This window comes from Ranitomeya imitator, chromosome 1, assembly GCF_032444005.1.
Source record: "Ranitomeya imitator isolate aRanImi1 chromosome 1, aRanImi1.pri, whole genome shotgun sequence".
In the NCBI taxonomy this organism is placed as follows: Eukaryota; Metazoa; Chordata; class Amphibia; order Anura; family Dendrobatidae; genus Ranitomeya; species Ranitomeya imitator.
In genome coordinates this window covers 1,214,842,307-1,214,863,660 of record NC_091282.1, presented here as the reverse complement: position 1 = coordinate 1,214,863,660, position 21,354 = coordinate 1,214,842,307, and the positions used below count along the sequence as shown (strand labels likewise).

Genomic DNA, 21,354 nt, shown 5'->3' with positions numbered 1-21,354 from the left:
GCCAAGCCATCACAAGGGAAAAATGTGAATATCACCGGCAATTCTCGGCAGCAGACTGGGGATTTATAAACACCCAGTTCCAGGTGTGTCCTCTAGAGCTGGAGAGGTTGCCACTGGGTCCAAGAGTCAGTAGGATTAACAATGTGCCTGCAAAGCAAACCACAGAGGCCTTCTGCAACCAGATGCAGCGCGACTATCTGTAGCATCTGACACACCCGTAGCACGTAGAGGGAAGATGATGAAGGGAATGGACGGCCCCTATTTTCCAATATTGCTTTCTTCTGTATCAGCATCCAGGATACTGATACAGTTGAAAGTGTGGTTTTTGGGCCCGGTGTCAGCAGCAGTATTGGGCCTTCCCCACTCACGGGCCTCATTGTGGCCGTGTGGTCTGCCACCATTGGCAATACACCACTATCTGCACTGCTGAAAACTCTGCACACAGTGTAATTTTGGGCCCCGTAGTGGTGTGTATTAGTAGGGCCCCTAGTCCTCGGTATTATGAGATACACGTACAGGTGTTATTGTCTTGAAGGTGATGTGCAGCCATTTTGTTGCCATAGGCCCCTTCAGGATGTCACCAGGCAGCGATGTGGAGACACTCACGTCCCTGTGCCTGCAGAACATTGCAGAGAACATGCAGAGCGTCTGGATGGCGGACTATATGGACAAGAACATGGAGGAGTACAACTTCCTATATATCGAGGGGCCCTTCAACCAGCTGGGTGAGTATATGGGTCACCCTACGAATCTGTCACATCTCCTCCACTAATCCAACGTACCTACTGGGGTAGATACATAGAATTTGATGCCCCCACTTTAGACGGTGGCCGGGAACTCATTATCACACCTAAACCTTTTAACTAATCCTGCAGGGATATGGACAAACTAGATTAGATACATGGTCTCCTGGCCCCTGTAGAGGTTTAGTGACCCTTTTTGTTCTCTGTCCTCCACAGCCGGGCCCTTGGTGCAGCAACTAATACGGATCCTCGGAGATTCTCATAAGTTGACTAAGGCCGGACTCCATCTGCTTCTCCATCCTCACCTGACTGAGCTGAGCCTGCGCCCATGTGCCAGCCTAGTCACTAAAGCCATGGTCCAACTCGTGACTGTCCGCTGTAAGGTGAGTGTAATCACCCTCTGCCACATAACACTCCTGTCCTCCTCCTCAGCCTATAACCCTCCGGCTACCCAGCTTTGGCCCTCATCAACTCCTGCTCCTCCCGCTGTGACTCTTCTGCTTCCCAACTCTGAACCCCTGCTGTCATTCTCCTCCCCAGCCTGTGAGCTTTTTTGTTGTCCTCCTTGTCCCCAGCCTTTGGACCCTCCTCTCCTCCTACTCCCCAGCTAGCAACCTTCCTGTCCTACTACTACCCAGCTTTTTCTGCACCCCCTCCTATCTCCTACTCCTCAGCCGTGACCCTTCTGACCTCCTCTTCTCCAACCTGTGACTCTCCTGTTGTCTTCCGTGCCTGTGATCACCCTCCTGCTCCCGTGCTTGTGATCATCGTCCTGCTCCCAGCCTTTGACCCTCCTATCTTCCTGCTTCCCAACCTGTGACCCTCCTTTTCCCCAGCCCATGACCCTTATGTCCTGCTGCTCCCCAGCCCGCGTCCTGCTCCCTAGCCTCTGACCCTCTGTTCTCTTACTCCCCAGCCTGTGTCCCTGTCACTCGCCAGTCCATGACACTACTGGTTCCTAGACTTTGACCCACCTGTTCCCCAACCTTTGACCCTCCTGCTCTCCGTCTGTGACTGTCCTGTCCCCCTCAACCTCATCCTGTTACCATCCTGCCCTGTCCAAGCCTGTGACCGACCTGTCCTCTCTATCCTATTGCCCTCCCTGCCCGTGACCAATCTTCCTCTTCTATTGACACATGTTCTTTGTTCCTTACAGTTCCTGATATCTCTGGACTTGCACTCCTGTAACCGGGTCCCCGCTGCCTCCCTGGCCTTGCTGGTGGAGCGCTTGCCTCGCCTCCAGAAGCTCTACCTCTCAGATACTCAGAGCGATTCACTCGTCTTGGCTGCCATTGGCAGCTTTTGTCAGAGACTCCGTGAGTTGGACTTATCACGATGTAAGAAGATTTCCGCATCCTCCCTGCTGACTTTAGTGTATGATTCAAGGACCGGACGGTTCTGCTGCCAGGCTTTGCGAGTGCTGCTCCTGCAGGATGTAATGCCAAAGGGAAACACTGAGCAGTGGGTCCATGCTGTATGTTTTGTATTACTGGCCCTCCCCTACCTAGAGCAGTTTGCCAACCCTTCTATGGCCGACGCCATGCGTCTTCTGTACCTCAGGAAGTTGAACCCTTCTAATTTCCCCCCAGAAAACTTTCCCTCATTGTCTGAGGTGGCCAAAACCAGACACGCCAGAGTGGGCAAAAAAGAGATCACGAGGACTGTGGCACAAGACACTGTACTATGTCTTAAAAAGCTTGAAGACCTGGATGAAGATGACGCGTGTACAGTGGGATCTTTGTGCCAAGGACTCGAAGAAGTTAGCATCGCCCTCAGTAACCAAACTGAAGGGTCATGGAGTCTTGTCCAGTGGCCAAATCTCACCCGCCTGATTCTGCACTGCCCTGAATGTCCCCAGAGGAGGCTGGAGGAGGTCCTGACCACAATCCATCCCATCAGTAAGAACTTGCGCCTCCTGTCACTGCAGAATCTGCTCTGGTGCCATGAGGAGTCCTTGTCCACCCTGGTAACCTGGTGCCCCAACCTTCAGAGCTTCCAGACTCACCTCACTGTGCCCCGTCATACTGCTTCACACAATGGCCCTGAGCTTCCTCCGTGGCCAGTTGACCCTATCTTGTTACCCCACCTGCACACCTTCAGCCTTCTCCTGGAGGGAGATGATGTTTTGCATCCCACCTTTCTACATAAACTTGGGGGATTCTTGGTATCTCTTTTAAAGGGTTGTCCTAAATTGGAGTCTTTGTCACTCTGTAGGATCCCGGCTCCTCTTGATGGGGTTTTCGAAGCAGTGTATGGGTCACATCAGCCTGAGCCTCTCCAGAAACTGCGGGAGGTGTCACTGTGCAGCAGTAATATCACCCAATGGGGGGTTTCTCTAATACTGAGGGCCAAAAATGACCTAAAGGCTCTTGACTTGTCTCATTGTAAGGACGTGACATGCAGAGACCACCACAAGCTGCAGGAAGGGGCGCGGAAGGACAAGCGGAGCGTGAGGATCACATGGCAGTGACGGGCACTGTATGGCAGTAATGCATGGACTGAGGTGACCTCACAAAGGCGGCAACATCATCACGGTTAACCTACCAGAGAACATATTGCTCCTGAATGTCTACTGTGGCGATAACCAAACCTCCGTGATGTCACAGGGTCCTGAGGAAGCTCGAGGGCCTTGATGAGGGCGACATGTCTACACCGCAACCCTAATCATGAATTTATAGATAGAGGTTGTACAGGCTGAGAAAAACATGACTGCTTAATGGTGCTGAGCTGTAAGGCTATGTGCACACGTTCAGGAATTCTAGCAGAAATTTCCGGAGAAAATCCGGACATTTCTGCCAGAATTCCGCTACAAATCTGCATGCAGAATTACCGCGGTTTTACCGCGGAAATACCGCGGATTTGCCGCGGAATTTGCGCGGATTTTCCCAAAAATTTCTCACTGCTTAGCCAGTGGGAAATCCGCGCAAATTCCGCAAAATTAATGGACATGCTCATTATTTTTCCGCAAAGCGTTTTTTTCGCGGAAAATAACGCTGCATGTGCATTAAAATTGCGGAATTCATGTTAAATGATTGGATGCTTAAAGTATGCGGATTATTTGCGGATTTATAGCGTTTTTATAGCGCAAAAACGCTTAAAATCCGCAAATAATCCGGAACGTGTGCACATAGCCTAATACCGGCCATCACCTGTGTGTGACAGGCTCTCTCTATCTGGAAGTAGGAGCCATATTTTTCTAATTCTGATGAATATGTTCCTTGCCTTTCCCCTGTACACATTCACACGTGAAGGGGAGTTCCTGAGGGTCCCATTAGTTACAGGTTGTGCTCTTACTGTCTGCATTGGAGATTTTTGTAGGCAGAGTCTACGTCGTGGTAAGATTTGAGTCCCTGCTATCTAGAATGTAAGCTCTTGTGGTTCAGACTCTCAGTGGGGTCCTTATGTCTGTTATCTAGTAAGTTCTCCTGTCCGCTCTCTACAATCCTCCTGTCACTTCTTTGTAGATTGTAAACTCTGGTGGCTCAGGATTTCCATAATTTGTAGAATTATTTTGCCTCTGATCATTTTATAAATTACACACGTTTTTATTGATCTTTTGTGATATTTGGGGGGCTCTCTGGGGTTTTACTACACAGTTCTCACCCTTTTTGGGGTATCTGTCCCATTGGTGGACAGGTCAGTGCCTCGGGCCTCGTCTTCTCTACAGTTTATGGAGAATCTCACGGTTTCTCTTACTCCAAGAGACTTTCATGATTTCCCCAGTTGACTATTGAGACCAGTCGCTGACTCGCAGGCCTCCCATAGTTTCCTGTTGATGGCCGGATCGTGAGTCTTCTCTGAGGGCAGCGCAATGGTGCAGTCACTATCTATGTACTTTCCATTCAGCCCCTCGGCCTCCTCTGATACGCAGCAGTAAATGGTGCTGGTGGCCCCCTCCTCCGCGGACTGAAAACAAGAAAAGGGTGAGCAAAACAACATGGGTGGGAATGATGGAAGAGAGGAGTGGAGGACAGAGAAACAAATGAGGCAGTGAGGACAGGAAGAAGGTAGTAAGGAGGAAGAGAACATAACGAGAAAGGAAGATGTAAGGACGCCCGATGGCAGCTGGGTGTAAGGAGGAAGAGAGAGGGTAAGAGCGGAGACAGGTTGGAGAATGCTAGGATATTAAGGGGAAGGACATGAGAAGGGACAGGAAGATGTAAAGACACACGATGGCAGGGTGTATGGAGGAAGAGATGGAGTAAGAGTGGAGACAGGTTGGAGAATGCTAGGATATTAAGGGGAAGGACATGAGAAGGGACAGGAAGATGTAAAGACACACGATGGCAGGGTGTAAAGAGGAAGAGATGGAGTAAGAGCGGAGACAGGTTGGAGAATGCTAGGATATTAAGGGGAAGGACATGAGAAGGGACAGGAAGATGTAAGGACACACGATGGCAGCTGGGTGTAAGGAGGAAGAGATGGGGTAAGAGCGGAGACAGGTTGGAGAATGCTAGGATATTAAGGGGAAGGACATGAGAAGGGACAGGAAGAGGTAAAGACACACGATGGCAGGGTGGATGGAGTAAGAGTGGAGACAGGTTGGAGAATGCTAGGATATTAAGGGGAAGGACATGAGAAGGGACAGGAAGATGTAAAGACACACGATGGCAGCAGGGTGTAAGGAGGAAGAGATGGGGTAAGAGCGGAGACAGGTTGGAGAATGCTAGGATATTAAGGGGAAGGACATGAGAAGGGACAGGAAGATGTAAAGACACACGATGGCAGCAGGGTGTAAGGAGGAAGAGATGGGGTAAGAGTGGAGACAGTTTGGAGAATGCTAGGATATTAAGGGGAAGGACATGAGAAGGGACAGGAAGATGTAAAGACACACGATGGCAGCAGGGTGTAAGGAGGAAGAGATGGGGTAAGAGTGGAGACAGTTTGGAGAATGCTAGGATATTAAGGGGAAGGACAAGAGAAGGGACAGGAAGAGGAAAAGGCAGGGAGGGCCAAACAAGGAGGAAGGGATGGTGTAAGAAAGAGAAAATGTAGGGACATACAACTATCGGGACATCAAGGAGGACATGATGATGTAAGAGGGGGGATATGAAGATGGAAGGACAAGACCTAAGGAAGAAGAGATGGTATAAAGGAGGGGGGCATGACGGTGCAAGGACATGGAGAGAAGGGACAGAAGGAGCGGGGAGGCAACATGAATATGTAAGGACCTGGAGGGGCAGGACATCAGGAAGGGATGGTGTAAAAGAGGGTACATGAAGGGGTAAGGGTAAGGAAGGGAAGCGTTAGGCTATGTGCACACTTTGCGGATTGGGGTGCAGAATTTTCCACACAAAATCCGCATCTCCTGGCAGAAACCGCAGGTGCGGATTTGCCGCAGATTTTGTGCTGTTTTGATGCGGATTTTGTGCGGTTTTTACCCCAGCGGATTTCTATTATGGAAGTGGTCAGAAACGCTGCAGTGCCACACAAAAGAAGTAGCATGCTCCTTCTTTTGTTCCACAGCGGTTTTCATGCGGATTTTTCCGCACCATTAGCACAGCTTTTTTTTTCCAATTGCGGAACTGCAGCGTTTCTGCTCGGAAAAATCAGCTGCGGATCCGCACTAATTCCGCATCGTGTGCATAAAGCCTAAGAGATGAGACATGAAGATGTAAAGACATGGACGGCAAGGACATGAGAAATGGAAGTAGTAGGCCAGATGAAGGGGTGGAATAGAGAGTGGGGCACAAACCCGAGCCCTAGTTTAAGATGGCGCTTACTGATGACAACACAAGATGTGAACACGTTCTCACCTTAAAGAAGAACCAGCCAATAACATTGAAGATGAATTGTATCAAGAAGTGGTAATGTCGGATCGCGCTAGTCCGCACAATCCCGGGGTTCACACTGTTCACTTGCACTCCTGAGGGTATAAAGATGACCGTGTGAAATGGTGTCCTTCACGTTGCTCCTCATCTGCTATGTCACCATATAGTGCCACGTTCATGGCAGTCATTCACACTGTGAGGATCTGAGGTTGTGGGTTGTAATAATCACCTAGGCAGGATAACACTGAAACTATTTTTATTCCATACATCCATGGTTGTATGACAAATCCAGGTAGAGGGCAACATACAATGTCCTCAGTCCACAAGTTCCCAATCTGAGATTGGTAGTTCCACTGGCCTGTACCAGGTGAAACCCACTGTCTCCCAACGTTGGGTTGTCCCACAGCTTTTGGTATCTCCAGCTGGTATAGTGTGCAGTCACAGACTATGTTCCTCCAGACGATGGATATCATGACCAAAGCTCATGGATACCCCTCCAGCCAACGTCCGATCTCCAAAACTCCATAGATCATCCATCCCAGCTTCGATCCTCTCCCTTCGAAGTCCCTCCAACAACTGCCTGATTCAACCCGTTTCTTTTTCTTCCTGCCTCTTAAAAAATTTTCTTTACCTCACAGAACAAAACATTCCATCACCTGGGGCTGATGTGAGACCCCTTGTGGTAACGTCTCTCTGGGGTCTACTATCTCCATCCACACAATGGGCCTAGGCTGGTAGAACAATGCATTGATGGGATTATTGCTTTAGGGTACCGTCACACAGTGGCATTTTGATCACTACGACGGCACGATCCGTGACGCTCCAGCATCGCACCATTATCGCTCCAGCATCGTAGACTGCTGTCACACTTTGCAATGTACGACGCTGGAGCGATAATTTCATGATGTATGTGCGATGTAGAAGCCGTTGGTTACTATGTGCACATCGTATACAATATCGTGCACACCTTTGTTACACCATGCGATCATGCCGCCACAGCGGGACACTAGACGACGAAAGAAAGTTTCAAACGATCTGCTACGACGCACGATTCTCAGCGGGGTCCCTGATCGCAGGAGCGTGTCAGACACAGCGAGATCGTAAGTATATCGCTGGAACGTCACGAATCGTGCCGTCGTAGCGATCAAAATGCCACTGTGTGATGGTACCCTTACATTTACCTTTCGCAATCTCCTGTCTATTCTTGGGTTTACATAAGATCCAGCTTGCTGGTCATCCTCTGCTTACTATCTCTGATTATGAATATAAACATTGGTTCTAGAGTATGAACTGATGAGCAAGAAAAGACTAATAAACCACAGCAAGAAAATATCTAATAATACAAAACAATATCGACGCAACCGGTGCTCCGTGCTGGAAAAAGTCTCTCGTAGAACTGTGGACTCCACTCTATGTCCTTTTGTCCTATAGTCTTCAGTAAGCGGCCGTATCCTCAAACACACGGACTCTCCACATGAGATCTATGTAATTTGAGGGACGTCAAAACTCAATTGTGGAATGGGGATTATGACATGTTGCTGAGTAGTTGAGTACATCAGAGGTCCGATAGCTCGGCGCTCTTTTCCCGCGTTCACACTTACCTGTTCCTTCCAGCCTGTTGGCGAACTCCTTAGCACAGATAGTGTTCATTAGCTTGGTGCAGTTGTAGGCGACGTTCATGTAGTACTTCTCCATGTTCTTCCCCCACAGGTTGCTGGTATCGATCGTACCTTGTCCATGCATAAACGAGGACAGGAAAACAATGCGGCTTGGTGCCGTTCGCTTCAGGAGGTCTGAAGAGACAGAGAGTTATGGCCACCACATGCCCAAAGCCCAAACACATGCCCCCGAGACACCGTGTCTTCTTACTACAAATGGTGCCTGGTGAGAGATCGCCTACGATTCATCACTATTATCACCATTTTTATCGACCGATTCTTACGGTGAAATTTGAGCTTGACGTTGATGGCTATCTCTCCAGTCACACGGGTTCATACTGGATTTATATATGTCACAATGGCTGTGTATGGGCGACATATGTAAAATGAGCTACAGGGAGAAGTTGTACAGGTGGGAGGTACATACCCAACAGCAGGTGGGTCAGCAGGAACGGGCCCAGGTGGTTTGTGGCAAATGAGGCTTCTAGTCCCTCAGGAGTTATGGAATATGGCAGTCCTGAAAGAACATGACATAACGTTCAGTGTAGCTCTGCAGCTCTCAAAATGTATAATAGAGAACCTGAGTGCCACATGTGTCAGGGCGCGAGGTCGGAGCGTCACGTATGTCGACCCATAGGTTGGGAGCGTCATGTATGTTGGCGGATAGGTCCAGAGCATTACGTATGTAATCGCATAGGACCGGAGCATCACGTATCTAGGTGCATAGGACCAGAGCATCACGTATCTAGGCGCATAGGACCGGAGCATCACGTATCTAGGCGCATAGGACCGGAACATCACGTATCTAGGTGCATAGGACCGGAGCATCACGTATCTAGGCGCATAGGACCGGAACATCACGTATCTAGGTGCATAGGACCGGAGAATCACATATCTAGGCACATAGGACCGGAGCATCACTTATGTAGGTGCATAGGACCGGAGCATCACGTATGACGGTGCACTGGACCGGAGCATTATGTATGCAGGCACACTGTTATGATCTGGTAATTCAGTACCAAAATGGACATAGAAGTCAGAGCACATACAGTGACCTGACAATAACCCAAAAATATAGAACGAGCTCTGAGACGTGGAAACTCTGCTGACCGCAATCCCTAATCCTCTCCAACCAAACTAGAGGCAGCCGTGGATTGCGCCTAACGCTCCCTATGCAACTCGGCACAGCCTGAGAAACTAGCTAGCCTGAAGATAGAAAATAAGCCTACCTTGCCTCAGAGAAATACCCCAAAGGAAAAGGCAGCCCCCACATATAATGACTGTGAGTAAAGATGAAAAGACAAACGTAGAGATGAAATAGATTTAGCAAAGTGAGGCCCAACTTTCTGAACAGAGCGAGGATAGGAAAGGTAACTTTGCGGTCAACACAAAACCCTACAAACAACCACGCAAAGGGGGCAAAAAGACCCTCCGTACCGAACTAACGGCACGGAGGTACACCCTCTGCGTCCCAGAGCTTCCAGCAAGCAAGAAAGAACAAATAAGCAATGCTGGGCAGAAAAAACGGCAAACAAAATAGCAAAGCGGAACTTAGCTATGCAGAGCAGCAGGCCACAGGAACGATCCAGGAGGAAACAGGTCCAATACTAGAACATTGACTGGAAGCCAGGATCAAAGCACTAGGTGGAGTTAAATAGAGCAGCACCTAACGACTTCACCACATCACCTGAGGAAGGAAACTCAGAAGCTGCAGTACCACTCTCCTCCACCAACGGATGCTCACAGAGAGAAACAGCCGAAGTACTACTTGTGACCACAGGAGGGAGCTCTGCCACAGAATTCACAACAGCACACATCACCGGAGTATCACATATGTCAGCGCAAAGGACCGGAGCATCAAGTCCGTAGACAGTCACATAGGACTGGAGCATCATTATATATGTTGGCGCATAGGACCACAGCATCACGTATGTCGGTGCACAGGACCAGAGCATCACATGTGTACAGTGGGTATGAAAAGTATTCAGACCACTTTACAATTTTCACTCTTTGTTTCATTGCAGCCATTTGGTAAATTCAAAAGAGTAATTTTCTCATTAATGTTCACTCTGCACCCCATCTTGACTGAAAAAAGAGAAATGTAGAAATTTTTGCAAATTTATTAAAAAGGAAAAACTGAACTATCACATGGTCATAAGTCTTCAGACCCTTTGCTCATTATTGGGTAGAAGCCCCTTTTGAGCTAGTACAGCCATGAGTCTTCTTGGGAATGATGCCACAAGTTTTTCACCCCTGGATTTGGGGATCCTCGGCCATTCTTCCTTGCAGATCCTCTCCAGTTCCGTCAGGTTCGATAGTGAACGTTGGAGGATGCCATTTTCAGGTCTCTCTCGAGATGCTCATTTGGGTTTAGGTCAGGGCTCTGGCTGGGCCGGTCAAGAATGGTCACAGAGTTGTTCTGAAGCCACTGCTTTGTTTTTTTAGCTGTGTGCTTGGGGTCACTGAACCTTCGGCCAAGTCAGAGGTCCAGAGCCCTCTGGAAGAGGTTTTCATCCAGGATGTCTCTGTACTTGGCCGCATTCATGTTTCCTTCAATGACAACCAGTCGTCCTGTCCCTGCAGCTGAAAAACACCCCCATAGCATGATGCTGCCACCACCATGTTTCACTGTGGGGATTGTATTGGGCAGGTGATGAGCAGTGCCTGGTTTTCTCCACACATACCGCTTAGAATTATCACCAAAGAGGTCTATCTTCATCTCATCAGACCAGAGAATCTTATTTCTCATAGTCTGGGAGTCCTTCATGTGTTTTTTTTAGCAAACTATGCAGGCTTTCATATGTCTTGCTCTGAGGAAAGGCTTCTGTTGGGCCACTCTGCCATAAAGGCCTGACTGGTGGAGGCTGCAGTGATAGTTGACTTTGTAGAACTTTCTCCCATCTCCCTACAGCATCTCTGGAGCTCAGCCACCGTGATCTTGGGGTTCTTCACCTCTCTCACCAAGGCTCTGCTCCAACGATTGCTCAGTTTGGCTGGACGGCGAGGTCTAGGAAGACTTCTGGTGGTCCCAAACTTCTTCCATTAAAGGATTATGGAGGCCACTGTGCTCTTATGTACCCTGAGTACTGCAGTAATTCTGTTGTAACCTTGGCTAGATCTTTGCCTTGCCACAATTCTGTCTCTGAGCTCCTTGGCCAGTTCCTTTGACCTCATAGTAACATAGTTAGTAAGGCCGAAAAAAGACATTTGTCCATCCAGTTCAGCCTATATTCCATCATAATAAATCCCCAGACCTACGTCCTTCTACAGAACCTAATAATTGTATGATACAATATTGTTCTGCTCCAGGAAGACATCCAGGCCTCTCTTGAACCCCTCGACTGAGTTCGCCATCACCACCTCCTCAGGCAAGCAATTCCAGATTCTCACTGCCCTAACAGTAAAGAATCCTCTTCTATGTTGGTGGAAAAACCTTCTCTCCTCCAGACGCAAAGAATGCCCCCTTGTGCCCGTCACCTTCCTTGGTATAAACAGATCCTCAGCGAGATATTTGTATTGTCCCCTTATATACTTATACATGGTTATTAGATCGCCCCTCAGTCGTCTTTTTTCTAGACTAAATAATCCTAATTTCGCTAATCTATCTGGGTATTGTAGTTCTCCCATCCCCTTTATTAATTTTGTTGCCCTCCTTTGTACTCTCTCTAGTTCCATTATATCCTTCCTGAGCACCGGTGCCCAAAACTGGACACAGTACTCCATGTGCGGTCTAACTAGGAATTTGTACAGAGGCAGTATAATGCTCTCATCATGTGTATCCAGACCTCTCTTAATGCACCCCATGATCCTGTTTGCCTTGGCAGCTGCTGCCTGGCACTGGCTGCTCCAGGTAAGTTTATCATTAACTAGGATCCCCAAGTCCTTCTCCCTGTCAGATTTACCCAGTGGTTTCCCATTCAGTGTGTAATGGTGATATTGATTCCTTCTTCCCATGTGTATAACCTTACATTTATCATTGTTAAACCTCATCTGCCACCTTTCAGCCCAAGTTTCCAACTTATCCAGATCCATCTGTAGCAGAATACTATCTTCTCTTGTATTAACTGCTTTACATAGTTTTGTATCATCTGCAAATATCGATATTTTACTGTGTAAACCTTCTACCAGATCATTAATGAATATGTTGAAGAGAACAGGTCCCAATACCGACCTCTGCGGTCCCCACTGGTCACAGCGACCCAGTAAAGGCCCCGTCACACATAGCGACGCTGCAGCGATACCGACGACGATCCGGATCGCTGCAGCGTCGCTGTTTGGTCGCTGGAGAGCTGTCACACAAACAGCTCTCCAGCGACCAACGATCCCGAGGTCCCCGGTAACCAGGGTAAACATCGGGTAACTAAGCGCAGGGCCGCGCTTAGTAACCCGATGTTTACCCTGGTTACCATTGTTAAAGTAAAAAAAAACAAACGCTACATACTTACCTACCGCTGTCTGTCCTCGGCGCTCTGCTTCTCTGGTCTGGCTGTGAGCACAGCGGCCGGAAAGCAGAGCGGTGATGTCACCGCTGTGCTTTCCGGCTGACCAGCGCTCACAGCCAGACCAGAGAAGCAGAGCGCCGAGGACAGACAGCGGTAGGTAAGTATGTAGCGTTTGTTTTTTTTTACTTTAACGATGGTAACCAGGGTAAACATCGGGTTACTAAGCGCGGCCCTGCGCTTAGTTACCCGATGTTTACCCTGGTTACCAGCGAAGACATCGCTGAATCAGCGTCACACACGCCGATTCAGCGATGTCAGCGGGACCTCAACGATCAAAAAATGGCCCAGGCCATTCCGACACGACCAGCGATCTCACAGCAGGGGCCTGATCGCTGCTACGTGTCACACATAGCGAGATCGCTACTGAGATCGCTGTTGCGTCACAAAACTTGTGACTCAGCAGCGATCTCGCTAGCGATCTCGCTAGCGATCTCGCTATGTGTGACGGGGCCTTTTGAGACTATACCATTTATAACCACCCTCTGCTTTCTATCACTAAGCCAGTTACTAACCCATTTACACACATTTTCCCCCAGACCAAGCATTCTCATTTTGTGTACCAACCTCTTGTGCGGCACGGTATCAAACGCTTTGGAAAAATCGAGATATACCACGTCCAATGACTCACCGTGGTCCAGCCTATAGCTTACCTCTTCATAAAAACTGATTAGATTGGTTTGACAGGAGCGATTTCTCATAAACCCATGCTGATATGGAGTTAAACAGTTATTCTCATTGAGATAATCCAGAATAACATCCCTCAGAAACCCTTCAAATATTTTACCAACAATAGAGGTTAGACTTACTGGCCTATAATTTCCAGGGTCACTTTTAGAGCCCTTTTTTTAGGACCTCATGATTCTCATTTGGTCTGACATGCCCTGTGAGCTGTGAGGTCTTATATAGACAGGTGTGCGCTTTTCCAAACCAAGTCCTATCAGTGTAATTACACACAGCTGGACTCCAATGAAGGAGTAGAACCATCTCAAGGAGGATCACAAGGAAATGGACAGCATGGGACTTACATATGAGTGTCTGAGCCAAGGGGCTGAAGACTTATGACCATGTGATATTTCAGTTTTTGTTTAATAAATTTGCAAACATTTCTACTGTTTTTTTCAGTGAAGATGGGGTGCAGAGTGGACATTAATGAGAAAAAAATGAACTTTTTTGAATTTACCAAAAGGCTGCAATGAAACAAAGAGTGGAAAATTTAAAGGGGTCTCACTACTTTCCGTACCCACTGTAGGTGCATAGGATCAGAGCATCACATATGTCAGCGCATAGGAGCGGAGCATCATGTATGTTGGCGTAAAGGGCCAGAGCATCACATATATCGGTGTACAGGACTGGAGCATTATGTATGTCGGTGTACAGGACCGGAGCATCATGTACGTCGACGCACCGGACCGGAGCATCACGTGTGTCGGCGCACAGGACCGGAGCCTCATATATGGCGGAGCACAGGAGTGGAGCATCATGTACGTCGGCGCACAGGACCGGAGCCTCACGTATGTCGGAGCACAGCACCTGAAGCCCCGGCATTGTTGACCAGGATATCCAGTCTCTTCTCCTCCTTTAGGGTCCGTTCGGCAAAGGCTCGGACAGACGCCATGCTGCTGGTGTCCAGGACACTGAGGATAACATTCTTGTTTCTCGTCTTCCTCTTTATCTCATCCACAGCTTCCTGTCCTCGCTCACGGCTACGACATGCCAGGATCACACGGGCGTTCCTCCTGGCAAAGTCCAAGGCCACATGTTTCCCGATACCTGAAAAAAAGAGGAAAATGAGAGCTGGCAGCTGCAGATGAGTGGCGTCCATACAACCAACACCCATGCGATGGTCACTAAAAAAAGGGTCGCCAGGAACCAGTGTCATGTCCCCTTCAATATCTGACAGGAAAACTAAAATATCCTTCTCGTGCAAACCTCAGAGATTGCTGACCCCACCCTCTTATGAGATGACTGCTGACCCAGCCCTCTAAAGATAATGAGATGACTCTGATGACATCACCTACTAATGATAATATGATAACTGCTGATCCCGCCCTCTAAAGATAATGAGATGACTCTGATTACATCACTCCCTAATAATGAGATGACTCTGCTGACCCCACCCTCTGATTTTGAGATAACGGATGACCCTGCCCTCTAATAATGAGATGACTCTGCTCACTTTGCCAAATAATGATAATGAGATAACTCTGCCCTCTAATGATAAAGAGGTGACTCTGCTGACCTCACCCTCTGATTTTGAGATAACTGCTGACCCCGCCCTCTAATAATAATGAGATGACTCTGCTAACCCTGCCAACTGATGATAATGAAATGACTCTATTGACCCTGCCCTCTAATAATAATGAGATCTTTTGTAAGTGCATTGAACAGCAGGGTGGATTGCTAATGGGAGGGAAAAAAACCTCTTTAAATCTGCTTACTGAGTGTGAACGAGCTGAGTGTGACCAGAGCGTAAGTGCGAATGGTGGTAAGTGTGTGACTTGTGATACAGTGAAGAGGTATTTGGAAAACCTTTAACAAATATGTGTGTGAATTAGTGTGAGTTGCTGAATTGTTTATTGCTGAGTGCTTTTCTACCTGTTCAATTTTGGGGGGGCTTTTTTTTAACCTATTTTTTCTCTCTACAGGATTAATCTCTTATTTTAAATCTTGAGGTGCAGCTAAATTCACAAGGGGGGTAATTTAGGGTGGGGGTTCATAATTAAGGGTTTATAAGGGGCAGCTGGTTGGGGCTCAAGTCCCTTTTGAAGTGCATTGAACAGCAGGGTGGATTGCTGCTGAGGGGAAAAAGAATCTCTTTAAATTTTCAGCTTAGCGAGTGTGAGCGAGCTGAGTGTGACCGGAGCGTAAGCGTGAACGGCGGTAAGTGTGACTTGTGATTCAGTGACTTTGGATTCAGGGAGGAATTACTGAATTGCGGTTTGTGTTTTATTAATATTTTGCATTTATTTTTTATTTAACGTTCCTGTCTGGTGCAATCCCCATTAGGAAATGTGCTCCACTCTTGTTAATGCCTCCAGTGCACATCTTGCCACATGTATGCAATCCTTGAGCAGCCGATCGAGGGTGCATACTGCTGTGCGAGATGTGAGCACGTTGAGCATTTGGAAGCCCAGATTCTGGATCTAAATGTGCAGCTGGCAACACTGAGATTCATAGACAATATGGAGAGGAGTCTTCTGCTCACGGAGCAGACGCTCAATGGGACAGATGAGGGGGGGGATGGTGGGATGGAGCAGCAGGACGGTGAAGTAGCAAGCTGGGTGACAGTTAGGAAGCGGGGTAGAGGGAAGAGTGCCAGGGAGGCTAGTCCTGATCTGTTGGCAGATGAGGGGGTGCCAGTACAGGGGTAGCACTGCTGCAGCCAGGCATGTCCTCTGAAAGCCGGGGGAGTGACTGCTCCAGTAAGGAGGGAAATAGGAGAGCAGGGCAGGCCAGACAGGTGCTGGTAGTGGGCGACTCCATTATTAGGGGAACAGATAGGGCAATCTGTCACAAAGACTGGGATCGTCGAACGGTGTGCTGCCTACCTGGCGCTCGAGTCCGACACATCGCTGATCGGGTGGACAGATTACTGGGAGGGGCTGGTGAGGACCCAGCGGTCATGGTGCACATTGGCACAAATGACAAAGTTAGAGGTAGGTGGAAGGTCCTTAAAGATGATTTCAGGGAATTAGGCTGCAAGCTGAAAGCAAGGACCTGCAACGTGGTATTCTCCGAAATACTGCCTGTACCACGTGCCACGCCAGAGAGGCAACGAGAGATTAGGCAGGTTAATAAGTGGCTCAACAATTGGTGCAGGAAGGAGGGGTTTGGGTTCTTGCAGAACTGGGCCGACTTCTCAGTTGGCTACAGGCTCTACGCTAGGGACGGGCTGCACCTCAATGGGGAGGGTGCAGCTGTGCTGGGGGAGAAAATGGCTAGAAGGTTGGAGGAGTGTTTAAACTAGGAATTGGGGAGGAGGGTATTCATTTTATAGGAGGGGAAGATAGTGCAGATAGAGACCTGGGCACAAATAAGGAAGTTGGGGGTGGCGGTGGCATGGGGGGTGGGGTTAGAACAGTTAATAATTTAAGAAAGAATAGAGGTACAGAGAGGAACATCAAGTGCATGTATACTAATGCCAGAAGCCTCGCCAACAAAATGACATGATTGCCTTGTGCAGGCGTGTACTATGGAGGACAGAGAATGAACTGCAATCCAGTATTGCAGCCAGCATGCAGCCAGCAGGTAAGGAAAGGGTGAATCAAACACCCGAAAACCCCGCCCCTATGGCTGAAGATTGTTCCCTCCAAATTCAGGTGACCGAGTCCCTTTAAAGTCTTCCTTCAACCTTAATAACTATGAGTTGATACTGCTCACCCTGCCATCTAATGGTAATCAGATGACTCTGCTGACCCTGCCCTCTAGTGTTAATTAGATGACTCTGCTGAACTCTCTTTCTAATGATAATGAGGTGACACTGCTGACCCTGTCCTCTAATGATGAGATGACTCTATTGACCCCGCCCTCTAATGATAATGAGATGACTTTGCTGACCCAGCTCTCTGATAATGAGATTACTTTTCTGACATCGCCTCTAATGATAATGAGAAGACTGCTGACCTCACCTTCTGATGATAATAAGAAGACTCTGCTGCCCCAACCTCAGATAAAATGACTCTGCTCACCCCACCCTCTAATAACACTGAGATGACCATGCTGACCCCGCCCTTTAATGATAATGAGATGACTCTGCTGACCCCGCTCTCTAATCATAAAGAGGTGACTCTGCTAACTCTGCCCTCTCATGACAATGAGATGACTCTGCTGACTTTGCCTTCTAATGATAATAAGATGACTCTGCTGACCTCTCTAATGATAATGAGGTGACTGCTGACCCTGCCCTCTAATGATGAGATGCCTCTACTGACCCCGCCCTCTAATGATAATGCGATAAATGCTGACCCTGCCCTGTACTGATAAGATGACTCTGCTGACCTCGCCCTCTACTGATAATGAGATGATTCTGCTGACCCCACCCTCTAATGATGAGATGACTCTGCTGACCCTGCTCTCTAATCATAATGAGATGACTATGCTGACCCCGCCCTCTGATGATGAGATGACTCTACTGAACCCGCTCTCTAATGATAATGAGACTACTCGGCTGACCCCACCCTCTAATGATAATGAGGTGACTCTGCCGACCCTGCCCTCTAATGATAATGAGATGACTTTGCTGACCTAGCGCTCTAATGATGAAATGACACTGCTGACCCTGCTCTCTAATGATAATGTGACAACTCTGCTGACCCTGCCCTGTACTGATAAGGAGATGACTCTGCTGACCTCGCCCTCTAATGATAAGGAGATGATTCAGCCGACCCCACCCTCTAATGATAATGAGATGACTCTGCTGACCCCGCTCTCTAATAATGAGATGACCATGCTGACCCCGCCCTCTGATGATGAGATGACTCTGCTGACCCCGCACTCTAACGATAATGAGATTACTCGGCTGACTCTGCTGACCCTGCCCTGTTCTGATAAGGAGATGACTCTGCTGAACTCTCCCTCTAATGATAATGAGATGACTCTGCTGACCTTGCCAGCTAATGATAATGAGATGACTCAGCTGACCCCACCCTCTAATGATAATGAGATGACTCTGCTGACCCCACCCTCTAATGATAATGAGATGGCTCTGCTTACCTCATCCCCTAATGATAGTGAGATGACTTCTGACCCCACCCTCTAATGATAATAGAATGACTCTGTTGACCTCGCCCCTAATAATGAGAGGACTCTGTTGACCCCACCCTCTAATAATAAGATGACTATGCTGACCCTACCCTCTAATGATAATGAGATGACTATACTGACTCTGCCCTTAAATGTTAATAAAATGATTCTGCTGACCACACCCTCTAATGATAATGAGATGCTCTGCTGACCCCACGCTCTAATGATAATGAAATCACTTTGCTGGCCCCGCCCTCTAATGATAATGAGATGACTCTTCTGACCCCACTCTAATGATAGTGAGATGTTATATATGGGTACCGATATGGGCTAGAAAAATAAGAATTATATATTCCGGATGTCCATCGATAGATCACTCACTGAAAGCGCTAGCAGCTAAACGCAACGAGTGCAAAGCATGGATTTCTCCTTAAGCGGTTATCAGGGCACGAAGGAAAGACCCGAAAGTGGACCCTCTGGGTTATAGTTCTAGAGCCCCCAAGGGTGAGCGGACCTGATGAAACAACCCCCTATACAGGGAGCGTTAGGGGCAGGCCCAAGGGGGATGGAACCACAACGGCTGGAGCCAAAGGGGCGACTAAGAATAAGTAAAGAGACTGGGGTATGGAGGCGGTAGATGAGAACAGAGAACAAACGGAAACTAAGGAATATGGGAGGTAGATGGGACCAGGTGGGGAAGAGATGGAGCGGCGGCACGATGCTACAAGAGAGGAACGAAAAAGGTAGTCACTAGCAGGAATAGACAGAACTGTTAGGCATGAGTGGACACAGGGCAGGTATTGCTGAGGCACTGAGTAGGCACGGCAGAAACACGGGGCAGACATGACTGAGACACGGGCAGGTACGGCTGAGGCGCCAAGCAGGTACGGCTAAGAGGCAGGAAGAGCGAACGGAGATAGGGAACCAGGGAACAAGGGAGAATGCCAGCAAGAATGCTAGTGTAACCGCTATAGATAACCAGGCATCTTACCTGTGCAGACACCGAGAAGAAATACCCGATGGGCGCCACATGATGGTGCGGAGCCAGAGGGTCACGACCTCCCAGGGGGCTTAACGGCGGGAAAAGCGCAACCACGCATGCGTGAAGCGCTGACACGCCGCAACCTTGAGAAGACACAAGGAGCGGCGAGGGACCCATGAGACATGCCGGAAGCAGGAGACGGACAGGTGAGTATCCGAAGACGTGACAGCGGTTCATGTAAGTATGCCGTGCTTACACTTAAAAGAATCGCCCCGACGTGGCGCACCTCGGGAACCTGGTATATTTCGTATTTGAGATTCATACAGTGAGATATGCGTAAAAATAGTTTTCATATTCTAAGTAAAGGGGAGGTCACCACAGGCGGAGTGCCTGGGCTTTGAGCTAAGAATAACTTAGTGAGACAGCATTCTTGCAGTGTCTTTGTGTCCGGGGTCCTGCTGCTATATAGGTGTGACATGCATCTAGATGTGTGCATCATACAAAGCCCACAGCCCAGCCATGATGATATGAAATGATCTGAACGCTATGTAAGTGTTTTTTTCAATTGTAATCCTTCTTTTATTTGTAACTGTAATGTACACATGATTTGTCTTCTTTATATTATCTTTTTATACTTTGTAAACACTGCCTACCTTGGAGTAAAATATAAAATTACTAGCTTGTCTCTCCCTGCTCTATAAACGAACTGTTGCATCCTCTGAAGTGAATTACGCTACTGATTTGAATTGGCCCCGGACCCGTTAATCCTAAGAGAATCGGAGCTGGTGGCAGCATACTTTGATCTGTGCGTTTGGGAGGCTTTGTAGGCACCGGCGGCGTTGATAATTATTGCTCCTGCCTGAGTGGGAGTAGTTATATTGCCTTCGCTGCAGTGAGCCCAATAGCCAGTACATAGCAGGCAGCATTTCTGGTGACTAATTATCCTATGTGCAGTACCCTGTCTGACCTGAGGTTAAGGGGGGCACCAGAGAGCTGCAAGTTCCAAACTGGAACTGGGAAGTGGGATATAGATAATCCCCTTCAAGGAACCAGGAGCAACCAAAACAGCCCCGGTTCATGACAAATTGGTGTGAGTGGTTGGGATGATAAAAGTATCTTCCCCGTGAACCGTTACATATTGGTGGGATCCCTGACATAGCCGATGGGATCCGTGACATATTGGTGGCAGCACTGCGGGATCCGTGACACCGCCCTCTAATGATAATGAGATGACTCTGCTGATCCTGTCCTCTAATAAGGAGATGACTCCGCTGACCCCTCCTCTAATGATGAGATGACTCTACTGATCTTGCCCTCTGCTTATAATGAGATGACTGCTGACCTCGCCCTTTTATAATGAGATGACAGCTGACCCCACCCTCTAATAATAATGAGATGACTCTGCTTACCTTGCCCTCTCATGATAATTAGATGACAGCTGATCCCCGGTCTCTAATAATAATGAGATGACTCTGTTGACCCCGACTTCTGATAAGGAAATGACTGCTGACACCTTCTCTGATGATAATGATATGACTGGTGACTCCACCCTCTTATAATGAAATGACTCTGCTGATCCTTCTTCTGTGTATCATGCACTACTTTTAGTCATGTCTCTTGCCCATTATTCCTGGTTGTGATGGGAGGTGATTTGCTCCTGCATGCCTCTGGGATCTTGCATTCCCTTCCCACCATGTGTTTGCATGAGGTGAAGTGTTTGCAAGAAATTCCACTGCAGCCCTTTCTTTGTGGATGTCCAGGAGGGGCGCAGGGTGTCCTCTCGCCATGGTATTTGCAGACAGCAGAAGGATGAGGTCTGCACTCTGTACTGCAGGAATCTGTGGTTCCTTCCAGGGGTTTTCTCCCCTTACTCCTCACTCACACAGGATTGTTTAAGCTGATACATTGTAACAAGTTCCTCAGCTCTGTTAGGTAACTGGTCTTTTTGACCACGCT

The 21,354-nt window shown here is 48.3% G+C and overlaps 2 protein-coding genes across 6 annotated transcripts in view; one reads left to right on the top strand and one right to left on the bottom strand.

The window, feature by feature from the left end:
* LOC138657313 (uncharacterized) overlaps positions 1-4,295 on the top strand; it is a 33,582-nt gene extending 29,287 nt beyond the window's left edge. For all 4 annotated transcript variants that reach the window (XM_069745022.1, XM_069745023.1, XM_069745024.1 and 1 more), the window contains exons 2-4: positions 564-725; positions 960-1,126; positions 1,900-4,295. In XM_069745022.1, the coding sequence (XP_069601123.1) occupies positions 575-725; positions 960-1,126; positions 1,900-3,213 (1,632 nt within the window). In that variant the 5' untranslated portion in view covers positions 564-574 and the 3' untranslated portion in view covers positions 3,214-4,295. The remainder of the gene's footprint in view (positions 1-563; positions 726-959; positions 1,127-1,899) is intronic.
* LOC138657314 (retinol dehydrogenase 14-like) overlaps positions 4,265-21,354 on the bottom strand; it is a 50,494-nt gene continuing 33,404 nt past the window's right edge. For both annotated transcript variants that reach the window (XM_069745025.1, XM_069745026.1), the window contains exons 2-6: positions 14,205-14,444; positions 8,600-8,689; positions 8,116-8,307; positions 6,500-6,609; positions 4,265-4,649 (exon numbers count right to left, since the gene is read on the bottom strand). In XM_069745025.1, the coding sequence (XP_069601126.1) occupies positions 4,452-4,649; positions 6,500-6,609; positions 8,116-8,307; positions 8,600-8,689; positions 14,205-14,444 (830 nt within the window). In that variant the 3' untranslated portion in view covers positions 4,265-4,451. The remainder of the gene's footprint in view (positions 4,650-6,499; positions 6,610-8,115; positions 8,308-8,599; positions 8,690-14,204; positions 14,445-21,354) is intronic.